The sequence below is a fragment of the Marmota monax genome, unplaced genomic scaffold (assembly GCF_021218885.2).
Source record: "Marmota monax isolate L192 unplaced genomic scaffold, Marmota_monax_Labrador192_F-V1.1 WCK01_AAM20220418_F8-fsc00065, whole genome shotgun sequence".
Classification (NCBI taxonomy): domain Eukaryota; kingdom Metazoa; phylum Chordata; class Mammalia; order Rodentia; family Sciuridae; genus Marmota; species Marmota monax.
The window spans coordinates 10,021,536-10,048,374 of record NW_026694038.1 but is presented as its reverse complement, the minus strand read 5'-3'; the positions used below and the strand labels follow the sequence as shown (position 1 = coordinate 10,048,374).

The following is a 26,839-nucleotide window of genomic DNA, read 5'->3' as shown; positions in this document are numbered from 1 at the left end:
CTGCTCTCCATGGTGGCTTTTTCTTCCCAAGCCTCTGTGCTCAGAAGGTGGCAGCTGTAAGCACTGACGCCATCAGAGTGGGGGTTGAGGAGCCTGGAGGTGAGGAGATGCTTGAGCGCCTCTTTTGTTCTTAGAGCCAAGGTTCGTTTCTGTCCTTTACAAGTACTGGCAAGAAGCCTGGTCCAGCTGGAGTGGCTCTGGCTCACCTTGTGAGCCCCCCGTTCCTGGGAGAATGCTTGGGTCATCTGTCAACAGCTTCCGATCGGCTGGCTGTCCCAATGACTCAAGAGCCTTGCACTCTGATTCAGGGACATTATGCAGTCCCTTTCCACTGTCCTCTGAGAATGGACACACTTCTCTCTATGGAGCCAAATGGCACTTTCAGCCTTGTTCTGGTGAGCATTATGATCCTGAAGGGCACTTGTGGGGTTCCATGGCCCTGACTGATGGCCCTCTGAGGGGGAAGTTTTACAGTCCTTTTGTCAGTTATGGATAAACCACAGCCAGAGCCAACTTCTGCTTTCTGCTCAGAGACACTCCTAAGTGCCTTAGCATCGAGGATCTCTTGCCCTGAACCCTCAATTAGGAAATCAGTTCACCACTGCCCTGGGACTCAAAGATTGTGTGTGAGCGCCCATCATTCCTAGATACCAGTTTCATGGATTCTGATCAAAATACCTTTTCTTCATCCTTCCATCTGCAGACAGAATCCTGAGATAAAACTCCAACACTGAGCAGAAATCCGTGTGTCTGAAATATGGTAGGGGGGTGGGCAGGATTTTCTGGGTAGCACATTTTCTTACCAGGTGGCTACCAGCCTCCTTCACATGTTCTGGATGGCATTGGTAGCAACAGCTTGATAGTTGAGGCTTGCTGTGAAAGTGTCACTGTGAAGGCCACTTCTCTGGAAGTGTCACTGTGAAGGCCACTTCTCATGCCTTTATATACTTGAGGCACTCATGGGAAGGCTTCTTCATGGACTCTGTTTTCTCCATGTTCCTGCAACATGTCATCCAAGAAATCTCTCAAATTGTTATGTTGGGACAAGTGTCACATCTATCTCTGTGGTGGATAAATACTGTCTGGCTCCTCCTGAGGCCATGCAGCCCATTTCTAAATTAAAATCTCTAAGCAGTGTCAGAAGACCTGTTAAGAACTGCTTCTTCTTGGGCTGGAGATGTGGCTCAAGCAGTAGCGCGCTCGCCTGGCATGCGTGCGGCCTGGGTTCGATCCTCAGCACCACATACAAACAAAGACGTTGTGTCCGCCGAATACTAAAAAATAAATATTAAAAAAAATTCTCTCTCTCTTTAAAAATAAATAAAAATTTTTTAAAAAAGAACTGCTTCTTTCATAATTGCCCTAGTCTTAGAAGAACTTTGAAAGTTTCCAAGATGGCATGAGTCTGACTCTCCCAAACAACCAACCACCCCACCCCTCCTTTGCCCTGGACACTCTCTTGTTTTCATCTGGATAGAAAACAAGCCTCTCGGCATATGAATTGAAAGAAGCAATATGGAAGATACCAAGTTCTTTGGTATACCCAAAAGCAGACTTTATTTTTTAAGTGAAAAAGATCTATTCAAGTGTCAGAACTGTGGATTTAGTTGCCTACAAGGAAAACTTCAGTTCATACTTCACTTAGCACCTAAAGCATGGATGGAACTGTGGTGCATTAGAGAAAATGAAGACACAGAGGAAGCTCAGTCTTTGCTCTCGTGCAGCTCATAATGCAGCCATTGAAAACCAACTGACACTTCTTGCTGTTTAAGCTTCTTTTTTCCCCTCCTTGTTTTGAAGTATTTATTTATTTATTAATTTATGCCATGTATCACTCTTGTCTCCCAGAAATGTAGCATTTATTGTAGCAGCAAAACAGAGACCAAGCTAAATCCTCGGAACCACAGTGCTTAAGTGATATAAGACTTTCTATGCCAGAACCATGACAGGATGGAGAGATAGATAGTCCTCAGTAAATCCTCTTAAGACTGAACCACTCCAGTGTTCTGTTCATTTGCTTTTTTTCCCAGAGATTTTCTATGCAGCATGGATGGGGCATACTCCTTTTCCCGTCTTCTTCTTCACTCATCTTCTCCTAACACACTTTCTGCTGGACCAGTCATTCAACTGAAGAGCTGGAAAGGAACTTACAGGTTCAGTTAGTCCATCCTCCAGTCTCAGTCAGGATGCCACAGTAAGAAGTTGGACTGTCCTATGTGAAAAGACATGAAAGGAGATGTTTCCATTGATTTCCCCTTAGCCTATACTTAAGGTGTTCTAGTAGCACTTTCATGTTCAGCCTGAAATTTCTCTTTGACCATATCTTAGTGCATTTTCTGCTAACAGAATACCACAGACAGTGTGATTTATAAAGAAAAGAATTGTATTTCCTACAGTGCTGAAGGCTGGGAAGTCCAAGGATGGGGGAGGATCTAGGGAGGGCCTTCTTGCTCAGTAATAACATGGTGGAAGGAGGGAAGGGCAGCAGAGCCCATGCAGGAGAGGGGTGAGGAGGTCATGTGTTGACCATGTGAGGACCATGTGTTGACTAACACATGGTCAACATTTCATTACTGTAATAAAAATACCTGTGAAAATCAACTTAGAGGAGCAAAGAATCATTTTGGCTCACAGCCTTGGAGGTTTCTGTCCATGGTCAACTGGCTCCCTTGCTCTGGGCCTGAGGTGACGCAGAACATCATAGCAGAGGGGCATGGCAAAGAAAAGCTGCTTGCCTCAGGACAGAGAATGGGAGAAAGAGAAAGGGGTCTGGGGACAAGATTCAGTCCCCAAGGGCACTCCCATCACTAGGTCCCACCTCCTACAGTTCCCATGACCTCCCAATAGTCCATTCAGCTTAGAATCCATCAATGGATTTATCCATTGATGAGGAGACCTAAGATTCAATCACTTCCCCAAACCCCCACCTCTGAACATTGCTGTATTGGGGACCTAGTCTTCAACACATGAGCCCTTGGGGAACATTCAAGATCCAAACTGTAACAAGAGGGAAGGAGAGAGGGAAGTGAAGGAAGGGACCGAACTCATCCTTTTATCAGAAACTTACTCCTGCAATAACTAACCCACTCCTGTGATAACATTAATCCTCTGCCCTCATGACCTAATTGCTTCTTAAAGAAGGTCAACATTTCGGTTGGGGATTAAGTTTCCAGAACTTCTGTTGGACCAGTCATTCAACTGAAGAGCTGGAAAGGAACTTACAGGAACTTTAGGTGACACATTCAAACCCTAACAAACCACAGTCCATCTTGTAATATAAGGAAAAATATCATATGAGGATCATCACTTCCATGTTCCCAAGCCAATATGACTCCCACCAGTACCACCTGTAGAGTAGGAGAAGGAACAGCATCACAGACTATGCCAGGAGACCCAACCTGAACCCAGGAGATGTTCCAGAATGGATATGGGAGGAGTCACCCCAGAATCAACTAAAAACTGGCCTCATATAGGCAAGCTCTTAAATTTCTCTGACAAGAGAGAACTAGGGCAGGAAAAGGCAAAAGAAAAAAAGAAAAGAAAGAAAGCAAAGCAATGCCTATGGAAGAAGAGTTGAGGCAAAATGCCCAGGGAGCCTAGTGATTTTGTGGAAATACCTATCTCAACTGGTGTCCTCAAGTTAAAGGAAATATGAGCATAAAGGTTTAAATGAATATTTAAACATTTAAATGAACCAGGTAGGAGAACCTGAGAGGGAAGGGAGTCTAGTGATGACTCATGACCATTTCTAAGCATTCCTAGTTCTCTCTTCTGATCTTCTCTTGAAGTGCCCCTCAGCCTGAAAGCCAGGAGAAAGGGACTAGAACTTCCCCTAATAGATTGATGCTTCTTTCTTCTCTGAGCCAGAGTGAACCTGTATTTGTTGACAGATCACTGGTTGAACATGCTGTGCCCATCTCGTCCTTCACACGGAACTTGGACCCCACGGCCCTCTTGACAAGGGGGAAATTGAGCTGTCCTGTTCACAACTGATCTCTAAGCCCAAGCAACCCTTGCTATAAGAATAGCTTTGACCAGAACACCTTACCAGGACTCAGCAAAGTGTTGACATGTGCCTCATCTGTCCTGAGATGTCAAGCCAGGACTTACCAGCCAGCAGGACTTACCAGCCAGCCTGGCTGGAATGATAGACAAGGTTTGTGTGGCTGGGTGGGGAGAAGCCTAGGTGTCCCTGCAGCTGCTTGAGAGAGTCAGGGTTGGTTTTACATCCACAGGAACATTTTTAGGAACAAAGTATTGGCATCGTTGCCTAAGCCCCAGGCATGGGAATAAGGGAACCCTTTGCAAAATTATTCTCTTTGCTACCAAGGTCATTGCAGTCTAGCCAGCCAGTCATATCCTCTGCCAAGCTGGGCTCAAGTTGCCACCAGTATGCCCTGGACTGAGCCTTGCTGTGTGCTGATCCAGTGTGAGATGGAGAAGAGAGGAAGAGGGAAAAGTGGGAGAAGTCTACATCTTCCAGGCCCTGGATGATGTGCAGCCTTGATGTAAAGGGCCCCAAAGCCAAGAAATAGGAATTGAAACCAGAAGGATGGCATCCAGAACACCTTAAGCCACCCCAAATGCCAGCTCTGAGGGGCCAATCCTGGGGTTGAGAGTGGGAAATAGCTGTGTTTGCCAGTGGAGGAAGGAGCCAGCCTTCACACACTTGGTGTAGTGGGGACAGGAATAAGTCTCTTCTTCATTAGCGTGGCCCACCTGAACTTGTCTCCTTAGATTCATACAGTACTTGTCTTCCAAGGAACTCAAAAAGTGAATAAACAGATATAATTATTGACCTTATCCTTTAGATAACAACATGGACTTTAGGGCAGTTTATTGTCATTTACTGCTTCCCCCTTTGAGAGAAGAGAAAATGAAGGAAAGTGGAAAATAAGTCAACTTCTTGGGAACTTGGGCCTAGTGAGTGTATTGACATTGTCAAGCAGTTACCATGTGCCAGACCCTTTGGCTAGGGAGACGTGAAGGGCGATAGGTCATGATTCCCGGCTTCCAGGAGATCCCAGTCTGGTGAGAGCCAAGGCATATGCCAGGCTCTCAGGAAAGCCGCCCCCACAGTGCCGAGTGAGAGGCACCAGAAGGGACGGAGGGAGAAGAGCTTCCCAGAGGGCACTCAGCTGAACTCAAGAGACAAGAAGGACATGGATAATATGTTCTGCTTTACTTTTTACATTCTTATTATATGCCAGCCCCTTCACAAATATGTTGTTCAAGTCCAGATGAGGAAACAAGCTTCCAGAGGATTATCATGCCAAGTGGCAGGGCCAGGACTTGAACTCCGTGCTGCCGGCTCTATGGCCCAGCAATCAGGCATTGTGTTTTTAAGGCCCATCTCTCCACATGTTCTGTTCTAAACTCTGGCCTATGGCTGGCTAAGGCCTAGGCCTGGGAAGCATCCTGGAGACCCAGTACAGCCCCCTGGCCTCTATACCTTGAGTACCTATCTCTAAAACTCCTTCTGAGGAAAGGGAGCATTAGGCTGTGGTTGAATTGGATGGTTGGGGCTGGTGGTCCAGAGGGGTAGCCTTATGGGGAACTTCCACCTGTCTCCTTTGTTTCCCAGGACCTGCCTCCCAGCCAGGCAAGAGGGTGCCTCCCAGCCACAGCAAGGAGAGGAGGGCAACTTTGGCTTGTAAAAAGGAGCTTGGCTCCCTAACCTGTGCCCAAAAGGAGATCCTTCCTGAGGCTGCAGGGCCACTGCTTCTGTTTGCTTTCAGGTCCCCGGTTTTGGGTCCCCTTTCCACATTTCACTGTTTTGAAGCCCAGTCAGGCCCTTGGTTTTCTGAGATCTGAAAACTAGAAAGCAGCCATATTTTTTCTAAAGGGGAGTTGGACCTTCTGCTGGGGCAATGGGAGATGTCAAGTCTATCATTTTAAGACTCCTAATTTGTTTTGTTTTATGAATTTAAGGAGATTTGGGAGTTGGGAAACAAATAAAAATCACTCTGTCAGAGCAAAGGAGAAACATTTTTGTATATCCCTTCTAGCTTTTCATGTGGCAAAATGATGAAAACGTAAACAGAAATTCCACTCGCGGAAGAAAATTAATAAAAATTGTATGATGGGCATATTAAGATTGATAGGGGGAAAGAAATCTCTTAGGTCCAGCTGCTTTGTGTCCTGATTTGAATCTGCTTGGAGTCAGTCAAATGTGTCCTTGAACCACAGTGACTGTTCTTCAGAATAACTTGACCTATATGCGTCCATGTAAGTAGAAGCCCACAAATCGAACACTGTCAGCCACAGGCATATTTCTCTGATAGTTTTCCAAGGAAGTCCAGTGGCACCCAGCCCTCTGGCCATCATCACATGGTTGTCATCCTTGGGTCCTATGAAGATCTGTAAGTGCAGTTGTCCCCCAGTGAGCTTTTTAGGCAGGGCTCACATCTGCCTTCCTGGAAAGGCCTTGGTGTGACGAAATTAACATAAATACAATTCCATTTTTTTAATTGCAATTTTTAAAGAAGATGTTAAAAAGAAAAGCATACTTTTAAAATTAAATAAAATTATTTTCCAAAATGCACAATATTTATTGCATGTGCTGCCTTGAGATTTTTCTAATTCCTATAATGACAGAGTTGGTTTCACAACCCTGGAAGAGACTTTGGGGGAAAGCTAAGGCCATTTTCCAGGACCTTACTAATATTTCCAAGAAGTAAAAAGCCAAGGTTGTCTGTTTTTTTTTTGTCTTTTTCTTCCCACTGCGGGACTTTGTCTAGCGAGCACAGGTGTCATCGATTGCCGATAAGCTGTTCAGCGGCCTTCAAAGCACAGTCGGCATCATTCCACTTCTCTGGGCTTCTCTCAGGATTCCCGCTCCCAGAGGGAAGGGATCAACCCTTCCCCACTCTTTCTTGAGTTTTTCATCTTTCAGGCTCTCTCCAGTTGTTGCTTCATAACGTCAAAGTCTCAAGCTTTGGAAGGTGTCCAGGGGCAAATTCAAAAGCACAGTATCTAGTTTGATCATGAATCCACAAAACCAGCTGTCTTCCCATCTTGGAAACAAGTCCTGTACAAATAGTGAATTGGAGATGTCACCCTGCCCTTTCCTGAACTGCACCCCTTGTCAAAAGGGAACACTGGATATAAATGAAAGTTCACATACACAATTTTGCTGAGCAAAATAATTCTCCTTAGAAAGCTGTTTACTTTGTTCGTGAATAAAATGCTACTCCCTTTCTGTCAATTTCTTTTTTAGGCTCAACTCTTAGACAGTTTATTGACTACATTGGGAAATCAGAGTTATTACTACACTTTCATAAAAACCATCCTATTGTCCCAAACTTTGTGTCTTTTTACATCATCCTTTCGAAGCTCTTTCCCCCTCCTTCCACCCTCTGCCATCTGGGAGGGTGGGGTCCAGGGGAGGAGAGGCAGTGAGAGTCAGACAGAGGCTTGGGGAACCTCAGGTGTGTCAGGAAGCAGGCCACGTGTACCAGGCTTCCTTGCTAACATGAGTGTAGTCAACTCCACCACAAGTGAGAACTGCCCCAGAAGTTACATTAGGGAAGCAGAGGGCTACTTGCTTTAATAAAGGGACACAGAGAGTATCACCTGTGGGTGATACACTTATAAACAGCATTGATCTCGTACCATGAGCTTGATCTGTGACTGTTCTCCATAAAAAACCCATAACAAGTAAGCATTAAGTCAACAGACATTGGAAAGAACTCCAGTAACTTTACCACCCCACACTTCCCCTATGAACAACTTGTAGCTCTGTGTGCTCATTTGACACAGGAAGTGGTCACCATGTTTACCTGGCTCTGCTGTGCATAAGTTCTTGGGTTAATAACAATTGATGCCATAACCATAATTTTATATGAATATAATGATTTACTCGCAAGTAAGTTCACAAAAGCCTGTCCCATGTGGTGGATGATGTATATAATGTAATACACCCATTTTTTAGTCTGGGGAAATAGCCAGGGAAGAGTGATACCAGAGTGAGTGCCAGACGGTGGTGTCCTGGTAAAAGTCTTACAACCAGTTCTCCAAGGGTAGAAGTCCTACTTGTAGTGGATGCTGACTTCGATGTTATAAATATAGTACTCCTCATTTTCTAAGGTTTTGCTTTCCATGGTTTCAGTTATCTGAGTCAATTATAGTACAAAAATACTAAATGGACAATTCCAGAAAGAAACAATTCATACATGTTAAGTCACATGCCATTCTGTACCTTGTGATGAAATCTTGTGCTGTCCTGCCCAGGACATGAATTAGTCCCTTATCCAGAGTATCTACTCTGGATATGCTACCCACTCATTAGTCTTAGGAGCCTTTGGATAGCCCATTAGTCATCCCTTTTGTCTGAGTCCATCTTCTGTTGCTATGACAGAATACCTGAGATGAAGTAATTTATAAAGGGAAGTTTATTTCAGCTCACAGTTCTGGAGGTTGGCAGTCCAAGATGAGGCAGCTATATTTGGTATGGGCCTCCTGTGACATTATAACACAGTGTAAAAGTGGAAAGGCAAGTGGTAGTGCATGGAAGAGGGAAAGCATGAGGGCAAACTCACTTTAAAACAACCTTATTTTACTAGAAGGAATCCACTCCCACAAGAAAGGCATGAATCCTTCTTAATGTTTTAATCACCTGTTAAAGGCCCACTTCCCAACACAGCCACAGTGGCAATCAAATTTCAACATGAGTTTCAGAGGGAACAAACATTCATATCCCAGCATCTTTCACACTGGCTGCTTTACCTGTGAAGTGGGGTCTTGCTCTGTGATTAAAGAAACAGCATTTTGCAGAGGAAGGAACCCTGACTTTAGATTCAGTGCCCTATAATCTCATCCTGCCGAACAAGTCACTGCCACAGGACCTCTGGCAAATGACTTTACCTTCACACTCTTGCCTGAAAAGCAGAGGTGTTGGTTGACTTCATAGGTTAATTAGGAAGAGTAACCAAGGGGGTATCACATCACAAACTCCAGCCCGTGGTAACTCGTCCACAGTGGTTATCGTCTGATTTGTGGCATTACGGGGGGTTTCACTTTTCTTCTTCACTTTTGCCCATCTGCATTTCGTGTTGCACTGGTAAATATTTAACCACCAGCTCTCCAAAGAAAAGACCTGGTTGTAGTGTTTGCCCATTTCCATGGTGCAAATACTCCCACCATGGCTGACTTCAAGCCACCACCATGACAACCCTGAATGTGGAGTTGGGAAGGGGGATACGCAAGTGGCCCCCCAGGCTGGTGGAAGCCCACGTCAGCACGCAGCTGTGCACTCAACATTTTACTTAGGGGACAAATTAAGGAAGAGAGAGAAAATATTGAGTGCCAGCATTGTGTCTGGTCTATTCATCCCCAGCCCTTATTAATCTAATCAAACAGCGTGCTGACCTTGAAGGGCCAGCCATGTGAAGTGGAGGACTTCTGGGAGCCAATAGCTCTTACCTTGCTCCCCATCTGCCAGGCTCCCAGACCTTGGGCGGCCTGTAGAGGAGATTCTAAGATCAGTTTCCCCAGCAAGAATCAAACAGACAAGTGCAAGGTTGAAACTGCCTTAGAGGTAAACCATGAAAAGTCCCAGCAAGCAAAGGGCTTGAGGGGAACACACGCCCAGGTGGATACATCTCTGACTAGCCTAACCTTGACCTAAAACTCAGTGACACAGCAACTGTGTGTGCATGTGAGGAGATGGGGGTAGGGTCTGCAGATCACTGGAAGAATACAAAAGAATGGGACATTAGACGGCTCCTGACAAGCCCCCAGTGGATCATCAGGCATGTACAACAAAGGTGCAGAGACAGAATCCAGACCTCACAGCATCCGGTCTTAGCCTCCTGGTACCTGGTTCAGACTCTGGCCCAGACTCTAGGTGCTCAAGCTAGGGGTATAGCTCAATAGTAGAGCACTTGCCTAGCGTGCACGAGGCCCTGGGTTTGATCCCCACCACTGGGGAAAAAAAAAATGATGCTTAAAAAATTTGTGATAATGTGGGCTGGGGTTGTAGCTCAGTGGTAGAGTGCTTGCCTAGCACGCATGAGGCACTGGGTTTGATCCTCAGCACCACATAAAAATAAATAAATAAAATAAAGGTATTGTGTCCATCTGCAACTAAAAAAAATTGAAAACAAAAGAAATTTGTGATAATGCTTGGTTCGGGTGGATTCTTTAAATTTTTAATTAATGAATTTTATTCCTTCATAGCTTACCTCTTGCAGAAGGGATACAAGACAGCTCAATAAATTCCTATTGAACAAATAAGTAAGTTTTAGCCCTAGCCAGTTCCTGGTTTTGCATGTTCCTGAGTAGAAAATGTGACTTTAAATGAGATGCAAAGCATTAATACAGGTTGCCAGTCATTTTTAAAAAAGTCTTCTGGCTTTTCTGTATTTTTCAAATGTATCCTCAAAGAGCATGGATTGTTTCTGTTATTTAAAAAATGAATCTATTTTATAAAAATAACCTGCAAAGAAAAGTGAAGCAAGAGTGTTATCAGCAGTTAAAGCTCCAGGGGGGACGTGTTCCTGCTGTGAGGCTCTAAACCGAGGGTCCTGTCTCCCTGGGGCTCCCATAGCTCTGGCCTGCATCTGGTGGGCCCAATGCCCACATCCTCACTATTGTCGCAGCTCCAGGCTCTCTCAGCTTCTCTTCCCAGGGGTCTCCCACCTCCCAGGTGATAATAATGTTCTACTGCATAACGCCCAGGCAGATGATGTAAACACAGGTACAAGTGGAGACAGATAAGCCCCCAAGAGGAGTGAATAACAGACCACACCCACCCAGAGGGACCTGTAACTTAGAAATTTGTTTGAGCCTGTATCCCTCCTCCTCCCCCTCCATCTGCTCCCCACACCAGAGGAGGTCACTGGTAGAGGAGGTCACTGATAGGGGAGTCCCCAGCCAGGCCCGCCAGACCCACCCTCCCATTTGCTGGCCTCCTCTCAGAGAACTGGTCTCTGCTCCTCGCTGTGTGATAAGTGTACCCATTCCATTTCCCCCAAAGCATCAGGGCTGCCCTGATAAGGGAATGCAGAGCCGTGGATCCTCCATTAAAGCATTTGTGGGGTTGTCAATGAGCCTTCCCACTTCTTGAGACCTCGACTCTTTCTTCTGGCCTAGGATCACAGTCTGGGAACCTGTGTTCCGGTTTTCATTAAAGACATAGGTGGAGACTTCCACTCTCAACCTGAGGAAGTTCAGGGGATTTGTGACAGAGACACCTTTGTGCATACAATGTCATGAATTCTTCCATTAACTCTGTGAAGTTGTGGCTACCCTGTTCTTAGAGCCTAAGTGGCTCGCTTGAAAGCAGACAGAGGTATGCTCCAGGGCCCTGTGGCCACACAGCAGTGCCCAAGGAGACGTGACTATGGTTCCTCAGACAAAACTGACTTTTTTGTGTGTGTGACAGCTTTTTTTTTAAGATATAATTTGTATATCACACAGTTTGCACATTTGAAATATACACTTCAGTTTTTTAGTGTATTCATGGAGTTGTGCAAACACTACTGTCAATCTTAGAACATTTCATCACTCCACCAAATAGATCCCTCACACCAAGTCCCTCCAAGCCTCCCTGTCCATTGCAGCTTAACTGCTTTTTATTTGTGCAGATTTGCCTATTCTGAACATTTCATATAAATGGAGGCATACAGTATATGGCTTTGAGTGTGGCTCCTTTCTCTTAGCATAACGTTTTCAGGGTTCATCCACGTTGTAGCACTTGTCGGTACTTCATTGCTTTTTATGGATGTGTAGTAGTATTCTCTTACATATATGATGCATTTTGTTCATCCATTATCAGTTGGTAGCCAACAATCAGTTGGATTATTTCCACTTATTGGATATCCTGAATAATAGCCAATGAACTTTCATGTGGATGTACGCATTCATGTCTCATTGGTATGTCCCACATATCTTTGCTTAAAATCCCTCAGTGATTTCCCATTGTTCCTAAAATCAGGTTCAAATTCCTTACCTTGGTCTATGATGTTTCTCCTTCTGCTATCAGAGGCTCCAGGAGAGCAGTTCTCCCTGGCACCTAGCACGATGCCTGGCACCCAGAGGCACTCATTAAATATTTACTGAATGAATAATGGATAATGATGGCAACAAATGAGTCACTTGTTCGCAGGATCCCTTTAGCCTTGGTGTCTCCCACAGGTGATGGGGAAAATCAGGTGACTTCTGGGGCCACGTTGACTCCTCTTGCTAGTCGCAGCTGAGTTCTCCCTCTCGCTCACCTAAGGGACCACTGCTGAAATAGGAAAAGGCTTGGGGGAGTCCCCACAGTCCTGAAATAAAGAGCCTCATTGGGTCCCACTACCACCTGGGTTCTGTCTTCCACCGGGATCATCCCCCAGCATGTAATCGGGCAGCCCCTGACACCGCTGACCAGACCAACTGTCATCTCAGCCCGTTTCCAGGGGTGCAAAGAGGCGTTCTTTGAGGTAGTTGCTTCTCTGAGAGTTGGGGAGCTGCACTGTGACAGACTGCATTTCCTTTAGTAAAGATGATTGCCTTTCTGCGTGTGTTGTTTGAAAAACTGTCCTTGAAGAAATTCCAAGAGGAAACTGTATGCCTTCTGAGACTTAATTGCTTTTTCAAAAAACATTGTTTTCATTTCCCCACAGATATGCACTTATTTGGCCATTATCCAGCACATGACGACTTCTATCTCGTAGTGTGCAGTGCCTGTAATCAGGTCGTCAAGCCACAAGTTTTCCAGTCGCACTGCGGTAAGTGGACTCCTGCACCCAGCAGGGGCACAGGCAGCCGCCACTCCGGGCACAGTCGCCTTCCACAGGGCCCCCCAGTGTCTGTCTTTGCCCAAGGCTGTGGGTAGACTCTTCCTGGGGCTGCTGCCTCTGCTCAAAGGGTAACTGTTTTAGGATCTGTAGTCCTCCTGCTGAAATGCTCGGTCCTGTGGGAGGAAAAATGAGAGAAAACCTGCAACTTGTCATGGTAGATGAGGCTAGACTGAAACCATCCGCCCAACCTGCTGACCTCTGCAGGTAACCAAGGGGAGGGGAGAGCAGTGGCTTGAGGACACGTTCCTGCAGCCTGACATTTTCTCCTCTTGAAATAGGGGACTGGAGAGCGGTTTCCCAGACTCACATAAGGGGGCTGGAACCAAAGGTAGCCCAGTGCATGGGCCATTGGATGCTGACCCCAGGAAATGGCATATAAAACCTCAAGTTCCACTTATCCGTTTCCAAGAATCCCCCTTTTTCTTTGAAAAAAAAATAGAAAAAAAAAAGAAAAAAATCCAGCTGTGTCTGGGAACTCGCTTTCCCTCTGTATCTTAACGTCCTTGGTGTGATAAGTTCCTTCAGTCGATCAGCAGCACACCCCCACCCCTACTCCACTCAGCGCAGGTGCTGTGGACAACGACAGAGCGCACACGGCCACTCCCTCAGGCATGAATGAACGGCCAGCTTGTCTTAGACAAGAAGCCTTTGAATCTCACTGGGTGGAAGTTTCCCGTCTTGAACAGGGAGCTGGCCCAGATAATGGCCAAAACCATCATAGACAGTGAGTCCAGAGCAGTATTTCCCATATGTTTTATGAATTCCTGAGCCCCTTTTGATGAATGTAAATTCTGCTTTATTGTTAAAGTTTTGAAGCACATCCAATATTGTACTTTAAAAAAAAGCAATTATAATATTGAATGAGCTTTTGCAAATGACACATTTCCCCTTTCTCACACTGGGGATTTCTGATTTTCCCCCTGTCCCTTTATTTATCACCATGCTGTAATAAATAGGCAAGGATAAAAGAATTGAATGTGTTTGGGACTATAGAATAGTGTATGTATATACTAATATCATGTATGTATATGATCCATATATATCTACATATATACAAGGTCTCTGTGTATATATTGTAGGTGTATTTTGTGCTTGTAACATGCAGAAAGAGAACCCAGCTCAAGGGGCAAGACTGACAGGACAAAGCAGAGACAGGGCCCTAGAAAATGCTGTGTAAAGAGCTCCGGTGAGAGGCAGAGTCCAACTCTGTCCTTGGGTTACTTGGTTAATGTCTCCTGGCTTTGGTTTCCTTGTCTCTTCCATGAGGAGGTAACTCCTGTGGACGTACCCATCTCCAACATTTTCATTCCTGGCAGTGTGAGTGTGAAAAGAGCAGGCATGTTCTGGGCATGAGTTGACCTTTTTGCTCAGTGTTCTGTGGCAAATGGCCCTGTCTTCCTCCTGGAAGAGAGACAGGGTCAAACATTTCCGAAGGGGAACCGTCAGAGGCCCGTTGGTGGTGCCTCCAGCTGAAGTGACAGGTGGGGTATCAAAAGCAGAGCAGTGGTAAGAAGTTTCCACCAGTGCTCCGTGAATGAGCTGGGAGCTCCATGCTCCACTGCCTCTTTGCACCTCATAACGATGCAGCCGGGAGCTCATCCCGAACGTGGTCACCGTGCACTCATCCCTTCACAGGACTGTGCCACCACTCTAGGCACTGGGGTACAGCAGTGAACAAAACAAGTGAAAATCCTGGCCCTGGGGAGCTTGCACTGTACTGTAAGCCTTCAAACCTTCACTGGGAACTTAGTTTGCCAGCCGTCTTTGATAGAAGTACCTTAAAAGGGACCTGCATCCCCCTGCCCTGCAGAATCTGCCTAAGGGCAAAACCCCCATCTGGCTAGCAGAGGAGCTCTAGGACTTTGGTGTGGCTGATACATGCCTCCCTCTGCCTTGGGGCTTTTGGTGCAAGAACCAAGACTCAGCTTACGGGAAAGCAAATGGCATTGTGGCGCCCTGCTCTGAGCAGTGGCAGAAAATTAGTCTGGGGCTTTGGGGTTACTGACTTCATCACTCGAAGCCCGGTCTCCATTGAGTTTCTTGCTGAGCCAACTGACAGGCAGCAGTGGGGACATAACCACAGCTCAGCAAATTGAGGCACTGAAGCCTCTCTCCTCTTCCAGGTGTGCGTACCAATAATCCAAGACCCATATTTATCAGGACTGGGAGAGAATGCAAGGCAGAGCTCAGAACCATGGCAATTCTTCTGGGGAGTATTTTTTAGTTCATCTAAGAATTTCTCCTATAATTTCATGATTAGTTGAGGCTGCTCTAAAAGAATGCCAGAGGTGGATGCTCATAAACAACAGAAATTCGTTGCTTGCAGTTGTGGAGGCTGGACATCCGAGGTCAGGGTGCCAGCATGACAGGATTCTGGTGAGGGCCATTGTCTGAGTTGCAGATGTCCACCTGCTTACGGTATCCTCATGTAGCAGAAAGAGGACGAGAGAGCTCCCTGGGGCCCCTGTCTTACAGGCAGTAACCCCATTCATTATGTAATTGCCTCCCAAGTCCACCCCTGTCACATTGAGGGTTAGGATTTCAGCATATGGATTTGGGAGGACACAGACATTCAGTCCCTACCAGTCTGTCTTTTTCTGCTGTTTCACCTTGTGTAATGACCCTTGCTCTCTTCAGCAAGTTAATAAGAATTCTACTGTGTCCAGGGCCGGGCACTGTGCCAAGTGCTTTCCATATCTTTGAGCATGTAACAGCCCTGTGAAGGAGGTATGAATTGGTATCCATTGAAGTTGAGGAAGCTATGGCTTAGGAGATTTCAGCGTCTTGCCCCCGGGGCCTCAAAGTCCGGCAGGTGCTGAGCCTGATTTCACACGCAGCTTCATAACAGTGAGGGAAGTGCCTGCTGCGTCGTCATCTCACCACCTCTCTCTATACACAAATATTGAAAGCAGAGCTCTTGAAGTGAAACTGGGGCGGGGCTCAAGCCCCACCCACCTGTCCTTCCTCCGACTCCCCTGCAGTCCCACCACCAGGGCTCCATAGAGCATCACTTGACGTTTGTTGATGTAATGGAGATGGCAGGTTTGGGAGTCAGACAAAGGCTCACAGGACTTCCCTACTCTGTGACCTTAGAAGGGTCAGCTCATCTTCTCCATCTCGGTTTGCTCATCTGTATAATGGGTTAGTCAGCCTGCCTGGCAGGGTTGTCCGGACATGACTGGTGCGAGGCCTGGAGTTCACTTCCTCCCCTTTCTTCATGGCATCTGCTCACACTGCCCCCAGCGGGGATGGAACTCCTCTCTCTGGATATCCGTAGAACTCTGTTCTCTTGTGCTACTTGGCACCTTCTGCCACGAAGTTGTCTGTGGACTGTCTCTGCTTTCAGCACCAGGAGATTCCTTTTCAGTTCTGTACTCCCAGCACCCGGAAAATGAGTTCATCACAGGGGCATGGCAGCATTCAAGACCTTGGTATACTAGCCTTTCAAGCTAAATGGAGGGGTGTGTTTTGTGTGTGTAGGCAGTCAGTTGTGGAGTTAAAGAAAAAATGTTTCTTACTCAACACTTCTTTTTTTTTAAATTTATTTTTCAGTTGTAGTTGGACACAATACCTTTATTCATTTATTTTATGTGGTGCTGAGGATCGAACCCAGGGTCTTGCGCGTGCGAGGCGAGCGCTCTACCGCTGAGCCACAACCCCAGCCCTTACTCAACACTTCTGACACCAAATATATGGGCTTTGCATGCCAAGCCATTTTCTGTGGACACCAACTGGGTGTCCTATAATTTAATTTGATTCTGACAGTAGCTACTCAGAGTTAGTGCAGATGCCACAGGTTAAAGGCTCAGCCCTACAAAACAGCCTCCTGCTGCAGATGCCAGTCACAATCAGTGAGTCTCAGATTACCCACACTGATGTCTAAGTTGACCATAGCTGGGGATTCCCACAAACCCCTCGTCAGGTTTGATAATTTTCTGCAATGACTCACAGAACTCAGGGAAACATTTTCCTTTCATTTACTGGTTTATTATAAAGGATGCAAATGAACAGCCAGAGACACATAAGGCAAGGTCTAAAAGGGTCCCCATAGAATTGTGGTGCTACCCGAATAACATGTGGATGCCTTCACCGACCTGGAAATCTCTCTGAACTCTTGTTGTTGAGGGGCTTTTTGGAAGTTCCATTACACAGCCATAATTGATTAAAACACTGGCCATTGGTGATAAACTCAATCTTCAGCCTCACCTTAAAACTCTCTGCGGGGGGGCTGGGGTTGTGGCTCTGTGGTAGAGCGCTTGCCTAGCATGTGTGAGGCATTGGGTTGGATCCACAGCTCCATATAAAAATAAATAAATAAAATAAAGGTGTTGTGTCCATCTATAACTAAAAAAGATATTAAAAAAAAAACACCTTGGGCTGGAGTTGTGGCTCAGTGGTGGAGCACTTGCCTTAAATGTGTGAGACACTGGGTTTGATTCTCAGCACCACATATAAATAAAAAATAAAGGTCCATCAACAACTAAAATGAATAAAATAAATTAAAAAATTTAAAAAAAAAAACCCTCTTTGGGGACCTAACTATCAGTCTTCTCACTATCTACAGAAACTCCACAGATTGCAAAGGTCCTCAAAGCTCAGTGTCCAGAAACTGGGAACCAAAACCAGATACAAAAACAAATGTGCCCTTCATGCCAGCACTCAAGAAATTACAAGGGTTTAGCTGCTCTGTGTCAGCAACTGGGGACAAAGACCAAATATATATTTCTTCTTATATCACAAGTCAATGTGAAAAATAGGATACCATCATGGAGAAATCATGAATTTTGGCGTCAAATGGATCCAGGTTAGGATCCTGACTGACATTTTCTAGTGGTGTAACCTTGGGCTGATGAGGTGACCTTTCTGAGCCTCCTCTTCCTCATCTATAAAATGAGAAGGCCAGTGCCTGCCTTGTGGAGTTATTCTGAAAAGCAGCATATATAGTTTTCTGGTGCATGGTAAGGAAATAAAGAAAGGGTAGCTATTATTGTCAATAAAATGTGTCTATTTTTTATTAAGTCAAAAGTTTCTTATGAAAAATGGGAAAACCAATTTAGTCAAGGGTTTCCTGTCTTCGTTCCCCGCCCGTCTCAGGGGATGTGCGCTCAGGTCAGCCCATGGACTTTCGCCTCTGATTCATCTTGAGCTTCCCACACTCTTGGAGGCAAGGATTGTCGCCTGAACACGATCACATCTGCCAGGAGCCCCGAGGATTTGGCCCAGCAGATAGTGCTTGACATTTTCGTTAGAAAATGTGGCTCCTAAAAAAAAAAAAGAAAAGAAAAGAAAATGTGGCTCCTTTGGAAACGCCACAAAGCTCAGGTGTCTCTGGGTTCTCTGTCTGGGTGCTTTATAAGGGTACTGTGTGGCCCCCTAGCATGCCTGGCCACAGTCCTGCCCCTGACACTGCCGAAGCTGATGTCCCAGACAGAAAGCAGACACAGCCACTGCTTGGAAGCCCTGTTCCTGGCAGGGGGATGGAGGACCTCTGAGAGCCATGCTCCTGCCACCCGACCTGTGTCAGCCTTCTTGAGTCTGCTTCTAAGTCTGTGCCAAGGGCTTTTCAGATACTTTTCAGACCTCCACCCAGAAAATCTAGGATCTGGAGGGATCCCTCAATTACTGAATTTCCTTAGATGGATTGACATGGTCCGGATAGTTGTAGGAAAAAGAAAATGGAAGGCCTGATTCCACTCAGCAGGCATCTCTGTCTATCCCAGATTGTCCTCCCAAGGTGTGGCTCAATGCACTGGAAGGGTCTACCGGTTGAGTGCAGCCTCTCTAGAATCAATCTGCTTAGTTTCAAATACCAGTTCTGTCCCTGATTAGCTGTGTGACCTGGAATAGGTGCCTTAGAGTTTCTGTGCTTTCATTTCCTTATTCTTAATATGGAGTCATAGTAATCTCATAAGGTTTTCAGGATGATTAAAGGAACTTGCTTGCGTATGGAAAGCACAATGTAGAACAAGGCTGGCTTACTTTAAGAAAAAATGCTATCATTAACCAAGTGATGAGTTTCAGAGATCCATATTGAAATCTTGTCCAAAGGATTGTCATCTGTGGTATTGTGGAGGGAGAGAAAGTCCTTTGTGACTATCCCTCTGGTGTCGTGCTGTGGTGGGACGTAACCTCCACCTAGACCGAGTGCTGAGGCCATTTTCCTCAACAGGAATACTGAGGCAGGGTACCCTCTTTCCACATGTGCAAAGGCAAGAAGGTATGAGGTGTGTATCATGGAAAAAATACTACTGCTAATAATAGTGTTCTTTTAGTCACTTTGGAATATTGTAATTTGCTTTAGTCAGCTTGTTCGTCATTGTGACCAAAAGACCTGACAAGAACAGTTTTAGAGGAGGAAAAATTTATTTGAGGGCTCACAGTTTCAGAGGTCTCAGTCCATAGAGGCCAGCTTCACTGCCTGAAAGGAGGCAGAAAATCACAGTGGAAGGGTGTGATGGAAGGACCTCACACCAGGAAGCAGACAGCTCTGCCCACCAAGAACCAAATACACCCCAAAGGCACGCCCCTCCCTCAGCCACGCCCTACCTGCCTGCAGTTACCACTGTCTGAGTTAATCTAATCTCTATCAGGGGATTAATGCACTGATTAGGTTAAGACTCTCATAACTCAATTATTTCACCTCTAAATTTTCTTGCATTGTCTCTCACACATGAGATTTTGGGGAACCCCTCACATCTAAACATAATTAAAGATAAAGTAAATAGGTCAGTTCAAATTATAATTTTATAATTGGGTTGAACATTTATGAAATTGTTGGACTTTCCTAAGTGAAAGGAAAATAATTTTTCTCTGTCCTTATTTTCTAATGTTAGCTATCTACTGTCAAGCATGGGTTCCTAATAGCAGCTCTATTGATATTTTGGGATGTGTAATTCTTTGTTGTGGGGACATCCTGTATGCTGTCATGGGATGTCAAGCAGCAGATAGAATAGCAGCCATTGCCCTGTTCCTAATCTTTATTTGTTTGTTTGTTTTTAGGTTTATTATTTATTTATTTATTTGCAGTGCAGAGAATCAAACCCAGGGCCTTCACACATGCTAGGTTCTACTGCTGAGCCAAATCCCTAGACCCCGCCCCTAATCTGGACAACCCAAAACATCTTCAGACATTACCAGTATCTTCTAGGAGACAAACGCACCCTCATTTGAGAACCACCACCACAAAACATGACATGCCCCATTCGTTATATCATATTCTGTGCTTTTCTGTACTTAATTATTTTTCCCAAAGCATGTGCACAATAAGCCCAGAAGTAACTTCTGTGGTATCACAGCCACATATAGAAAGTTGACTATTTCAACTCACACAGAGCATCATTTCCCCACCACAGGCATATGCAGAAGTGTAAAATAAAAAAATAATAATAATAAAAGAAAATAATGGAGAAAAGAAAAGGCAAAAAAAAATTATACAGAGCCCATAGAATTTTTCAACCCCATTTAGCACTCATCCTCTGAGCAGAGAACCACACCCCACCCCTCAGAGATAATCCTTGGATGGCACTGCAAATATATTATTATTATTTTTTAATGGTTTAGAACCAAGGAACCAACATGTCTTTCAACAGACAAGAGCGGATTCAATTTTTCTCCTTCTTTCTCGGAGAGGATTTTTCATTCCCTTTTCTGATTGTATTTTTGAATGCCCTTCAAGTAGCTGTTTTGCATGTTGATGGTGATGCAGTGGAATTTAATGAACTGTGAGCTACAGCTGAGAGGCTGAGCCGCAAAATAAATGAGTGACGGTGACTTGCTCCTGGAGCGCGGCATGGCATGTCCTGGCTGGCACCTGCTCTTCTGTGTGCATCCAGATGCCGATGCTGGTTGGGTACCGGCAGCAGCCCACCCAGCAGTGGTACACATGGGAGCCTAATTAATGAGATTCCAAGGCTTCCTGCTATTGTTCTTTCTATGCTCTCTATCTCCAGGTGACCTCTGGTTGAGGAAGTGACAAACCATTTGTGCTTCTAAGCCCAAGAGAAAGTGAGTCCCAGCCAGTGTCAGTGCCCCTGGGCTTCCTGGGGCATCAGGGGTCCCATCACCAGCTAATTAGCCTGCCAGGACCTCCTTTCTGAAGGTGTTGATGGCCGTGGCACAGAGATTGGGGATTTTTGTCAATTAACTTGGATTTGCTTTTTGAGATAAAATTTTTGTTGTTGTGATTGTCAGTTGTCCGTTTTATAAAAGTAAATTTTTTGACACCAGAGAAGTATAAAATAACTAAAAGAAATTGGTCTCATTGAATCTATTCTTTATCACGTCTGACAGCATTAATTAATAAGCCACGGCTAGGGCATGCTAATCTGTGCAAACTTGATATCATTAGGATTTTTTAAACTTTAATTTGATCAGTGTATCGCAGATCCAGAATTAATTCCTGGTATTGACATAGTTTTGAGGCTCTTTATGATCACAAATAATCATGTTTTCTTCTTCATCTTTCCATGGTCCTTAGTAAAGTGTAATCACACAATACATCTTAAAGAAATCCCTATGATAGATCCTAAGGCTATTTCTAAGGAAAGAAGTGATGGGATAACTGATTAAACCTTAAAACAAACATTACAACTGAAAGAATCTACAATTAAATAGGACTAGGGTTTATTTAGATTTTTTTTTTTTCAGTGCTAGGTGTTCAACCCAGAGCCTCATGCATGCTAGGCAACCAGTGTATCACTGAGCTACATTCCCAGTCCCAAGCACTTTCTCCACTTTAAATTTTTATAGTTTGAACTTGGCTACTGCTCAAATTAGAATTAATATTGGCCCAAGAACATAGCAGTTTGACCTGGTCCCAGACCCTGGTTTCTTTTTTTAATTGCACTTATGGAAAATAAAAACAGTAACAATAAAGCTAATATAGTTTTTGAGTACTTACTATGTGCTGGGCCCTTTAATGCATTATCTGTCACTGCCCTAAGATGCTATGGTTGAATTATCCTTATTTCTCAGCAAAGCAAGGAAGACTCAGAGCATTTAGGAAATTTCTTCAAGATCAGGGTAAGTGGCAGAACCAGGATTCCAACCTAGACCCCAGAGTGCATTCACCACTGTATTGGTTGAATGTTCTGATCTTAGGCTCCCTGCACCACCACAACTAAATTTTGATGCAGGAAAGCTCATTTTCATCCTAAAAAGTATGCTAGAGAAATGACAGGTGCTTGGTTTCTCCTTCACACCCTCCTAATCTGTGAAATTGATCCTATCTGATTATTTCCCTGGGTGAAAAACTTGTCCACAGTTTTAAGGAAAGGAGGAATAAACTGATAATCCCAAATCTGTTTAAAGTCCTAACCACAACATTTGAAATAGACTTTTAAATATAAGAAAATAAAAATAAAGGAAGCTTGTGAAAGAGGTGACATGGGTACCATACGTGTTCTCCCATCCATTCTGTCTGCAATTTCTTGATTATCAACAACAAATAAGCAGATCCGTGAGACCCTCAATGGTAGATAATTTCCTCGCTATACAACAAAATTCCCTTTTTTGCATAATTGTGTGAATTGAGTAGAAATGTTGCAGACAAACTTACCCCAGATACAATGGCTCAGCTCAAATTTAAAGATAGATTAATAGGATCTTTATAACTTCAGTAATATTGAGTTCATTTTTAACTTTTTTTAAAAAATCTACTTATACTCATCAAAGCCTATATCTTTTTTTTAATATTCTATTGGTTGTTGATGGACCTTAATTTATTTATATGTGGTGCTGAGAATCAAACCCAGTGCCTTACACATGCTAGGCAAGTGCTCTACCACTAAGCCACAACCTCAGCCCCCAAAGCCTATTTCTTGAAGTCTGAATCTCTTGGATTTCTTTCTTCCGAGGCTCATGATTTTAATTCATTTACTTGAAAAAGATTTATTGAACACCTACTTTATGGCAGTCATTGTTCTAGTGCTGCAGACACAGAGGAGACAAGACAGAGAAAGGCTTAGCCTTCTTGAAGTTTATGTTTGGATATGTCAAATAAAAAACAATACACAGCCAAACCATATGAAGAGCTGGTAAAGAGGGTTTGTCGCAGCAGAGAACATAGCAAGAACAAAAACAGGCATCTTCAAGGCTTCAGAGCAGTGGGCAAGGACCACAAGTGAAGTGTCTTGCAGGCCAGAGTCTAGAGTTGGGGTTTTATTCTGGGTGTGATGTGAGGACCCTGGAAGATGTTGAGTGAGGGAGACATAATCTCATTTATGTTTTTCCAAAGTTCATTCTGACTGCAGTGCAGCCTGGGAAACCTTGTTAGGGGCTAATGTAATGCATGGTTAGTGATAATAGATCATGGTGTATCATGAAGGTGGATAGAAAAGGATAAACTTGGGATCCATTTTGGAAACCTAGCTGACGGAATTTACTGATGGGTTGGATTGGGTTGGATAAGGGAGGAGATAGGTTATTTTATTTAGAGATAGGTTAGGGGAAATGGCCAGCGATTTGGCAAGAAAAGGAATAGAGGGTGGAGATGTTGAAACCAAAAGAAGAAAGTGCTTTTTAGACCATGTCCAGTGCAAGAGATTGAGTGGGGGGGTCACTAGATTGGCCACTGAAGGTTGCTTACTTTGACAGTAGCCATTTTAGTTGTGTCTTGGAAATTTTTTTTGCAAGGGCAGGTGGCTTCATTTTTGCATGACCAGTAGACCCCTTTTTAGGTTGGCAGCACCACGAGTGTTTGATCTGTTTGTGCTTAGTCAGCTGCCATCCAACCAGATTGTCTGTTGGTACCTCTGTGCCATCCCGTGTCTTATAGCTGCCTCCTTGTGTCCTGTAGTAGGACAACTGCTGTTCAGTGGAATTACCTGTACCGGGAGGGAGTTGCTGAGGACGAAGACTGCGCCTCATACATCCCTGAGTCTCAGCAATGTAGCACATTTCCTGACTTCCTGTAGATACCCACAGTGTTTAGGACAAACAGGCAAAAGGAAGGATCCTCTGATCCCCAATTCAAGTGCCTTCAGCACTTTCTGCTTCACCAATATTAGCAAATATGATGGCCACTGCAAATACTTGCTTACTTATCCATCCCCTACCCACACACTAGGAGTTTCAAGGTACCAGGAACTCTGTCATGCTCACCATTAGATTCCCCAATTTAGCACAGTGAATGCTGGATTTAAAACATTGGCATTCAGTAGACTTTTTTAAAAAAATGAATCTTGGAGAAAAGAAAGAAAGAAATCCACAAAGAAGGAAAAGTAGCTTGCCAGTTGTGAATAAGCCAGTAGCCCTGTGTAAAGCGAGTACATTCATTTGCAAGATCTGGCTACTTGAAAGAGAATGATCCTCTCTGTTCAGATGCAGTTGGAAAGGCGGATGGCAGGGTGAACACCCTTCCTCAGCAATTGCTGGAGGGCCGCTGCTTTGATCCTGACCACAGCTGAATTCTTGAGGGTCTTGCTGTAACATGACTCCCACTTCCGACTCATCCCTGGCATGTCCTGCTGTACAGGCTGCTCTATTCCATTCCTCAGAGCTGTATCAACCGAGAAGAATTAGGGTAACAGTCACTGCTTTATTTAAATCTGAGAAAAGAATGTTGCCAGTGCTGATTCAAAGGTCACTCTGGAATTCTCCCCGTCCTCAGCAACAAGTAGAACAGCACTTCCCAGAATGTTCCTTCTCTGGAAGAGCAAGTCAGTCCCCAGACAGCAAGAGTTCGGGTAGGCACATATCCTTGGGAAAGGGTGTCAACACCCGCTGCCTGGAGCCTCACAGCAGCTTCAGCTATCAAAGCCTCCAGAGCTCTTGTGGTGGAAACCAAAAATGTACCTATTTCACATTGGAGTTGCCTGTTTCTTATCTGAAGTCATCTACTTGCACTTGGCTACAGTAACAATAATGCATCTTTGTCCTTCCCCCCCAGAACAGAAGCCCACTCCTTCATTTGATGTCTGAGCAGAGAAATAAAGATCTTCTCTAATCCTGGAGGAAAAACTGGCTGTGGAGAGAGTCCACCATCCCCCAAGCCATGTACACTATACATTCCAAGCAGATGGATTTTCAAGGGTAGTTTTGATTATACACGATTGTCACTTCACGCCCTGATGCTGAAACCCCACTCCACTATCGTAGTTTTCCTTTGGGAAGGTCACAAAGAGCTGCCCTGCGTTAAATGTTACACCGTAGGGACCCAGTGGAGGCATGCCTTGGGACGCACAGGTCTTTGAAGAAGCTTCTGAGTCCTCTCATTTGCAAAGTCAGATTGCTCCTTCCCATCATGTGGACTGTTCCTAGGACAGATTTTCCTTTGCTTTTCCCCTGGAAAAGGGTGCTGTTAAGTGGAGGTGGCATCCCGCAGTGAATGGCATCCTGAAGTCGGGGCAATACTGGTGTTCACAGTTATGTGAGAACTTTCCACTGCTCTTTCCCAGGCCAGGCACTTCCGAAAGATAAGTGCAAATTGGGGAATGCTGCATAGGAGACAGGCTGGAAAGCAATGGATTGGGGGGGTGGGGTGGCGAGGAATGTAAATTGGGAATAAATGATGAAAGAGTAAGTCAACAATTTCACTGATGAATCCCACTTCACATGGAATGAATCATAATTTTTTTCCAGAGAAAGCAGCCATAGTCTTTGTTTTACAACACTGGGATTCCAGAGTTCTATCTAAGATTGGATGTGGGGGGTTTTGTTGTTTGTTTGTTGTTGTTTTTACTAACCCTGTGATTTATTTGTTTACTAGCAACACAAATACTTTGCTTTTCTCCACCTGAATTATTTTTTCAAATTCTTGAGCCATTTCCAGAGGTGCATATTTCTAGAACAAGCAAGGCTTAGTTTGCATCCTGCCCATGGTTTTCTGTAAGTGGCTGCCCCACCCCATTTATAACCTTCTTAAACAAGTACCTTCTTATAAACACTAACCTTCTTAACCAAGTACAGCATTTTCATTAATATGAAGGTTGCATTGACACTGACCCTGACAGACCCCTAACTCAGTGACCTGCTTGACTGATAGCTCTGGGTTGACATCCTAGTGATGGAACTATCTCCATGTACCTGTTGGTGGAGTTTACCTATGCAGTCAGGGAGGCAGGAGCTGGACAGCAGCTCCATCAAAATCCTACCACTTTCCCAGCCTCGCTTCCTCTGTCATATTCTCACAACTTGTGACACTCTAAGGTGTCTGGTGATGAGGAACCTCCAGCCTTTACAACCACCTTTTGCCTCAGCTGCTGTCCAAGGGACAGGGATGAAAGTGGCAAAGATAGTGGGAGATCAGTAGAAAGATCTAGAGGAGAAGGGGTTGCCCCTGAGAGCCTCTCTACTCTGGCTTATAATGTTTGTGACAGCCAAGAAACCACTGCACTCTTTTGATCTCCATGGTACCCAGTGCACAAGCTGGAGAGCCATGGTCTTTTGTCTTTTTCACTCTTGCCCTCAGCCTCGCTTGTCCAGAGAACTTACAGGCCTGTCATTAGTGTGGTTCAATTGATATTAGCATGATCCAGTGTTCCATTCTTTTTTAGGTTGTTTGGGGTGTGTGTGTGTGTGTGTGTTTTACTAAAGATTGAACCCAGACTTCTTGATGCATGCAAGGACTCTACCACTGAACTACACCCCTAACCCTAGATTTTCTTTGTAATATTTGATTTATCGAATAGTACTGGAATTGTATTGGGCTAGCAGCACAGGCCAGGGGAAGACACATCCAGCTATTTTTGGTTTTGCTTGGGGGAATTTCTTGGAAAGTGAGCTCATCTTTCAAGATACAGGGGAACCTCCATTTTTTCCTAGGTATCCCCTATACAGCTGTCCCCAGTCATTTTTCAGAAGTCCTTGGCCCTATGGACCGAACAAACAGAAAGTCCCATACACACTATTAACTCTGGTACTTTCTCAATTCCAGGATACCATTAATTATAAGATACCACATCAGTTGAATAACACCTTTTCCCAGGTGCCAGGAGCACTTCAAGGACAATCTATTAATCCAGCCAGCATTGGCAAGTGGGAAAAGATGGGTACAATGTGGCAGAAAAGGGCCACGGCTGGGGAATGTGCCAACAGAAGCTTCTAGCTACAGGACT

General features: G+C 44.7%; 1 protein-coding gene across 9 annotated transcripts in view; it reads left to right on the top strand.

Annotated features, from left to right (window-relative positions):
• Positions 1–26,839, top strand: part of Atxn7l1 (ataxin 7 like 1) — a 235,748-nt gene that overhangs the window by 67,502 nt on the left and 141,407 nt on the right. For all 9 annotated transcript variants that reach the window (XM_046464117.2, XM_046464116.2, XM_046464113.2 and 6 more), the window contains one exon: positions 12,609–12,713. In XM_046464117.2, the coding sequence (XP_046320073.1) occupies positions 12,609–12,713 (105 nt within the window). The remainder of the gene's footprint in view (positions 1–12,608; positions 12,714–26,839) is intronic.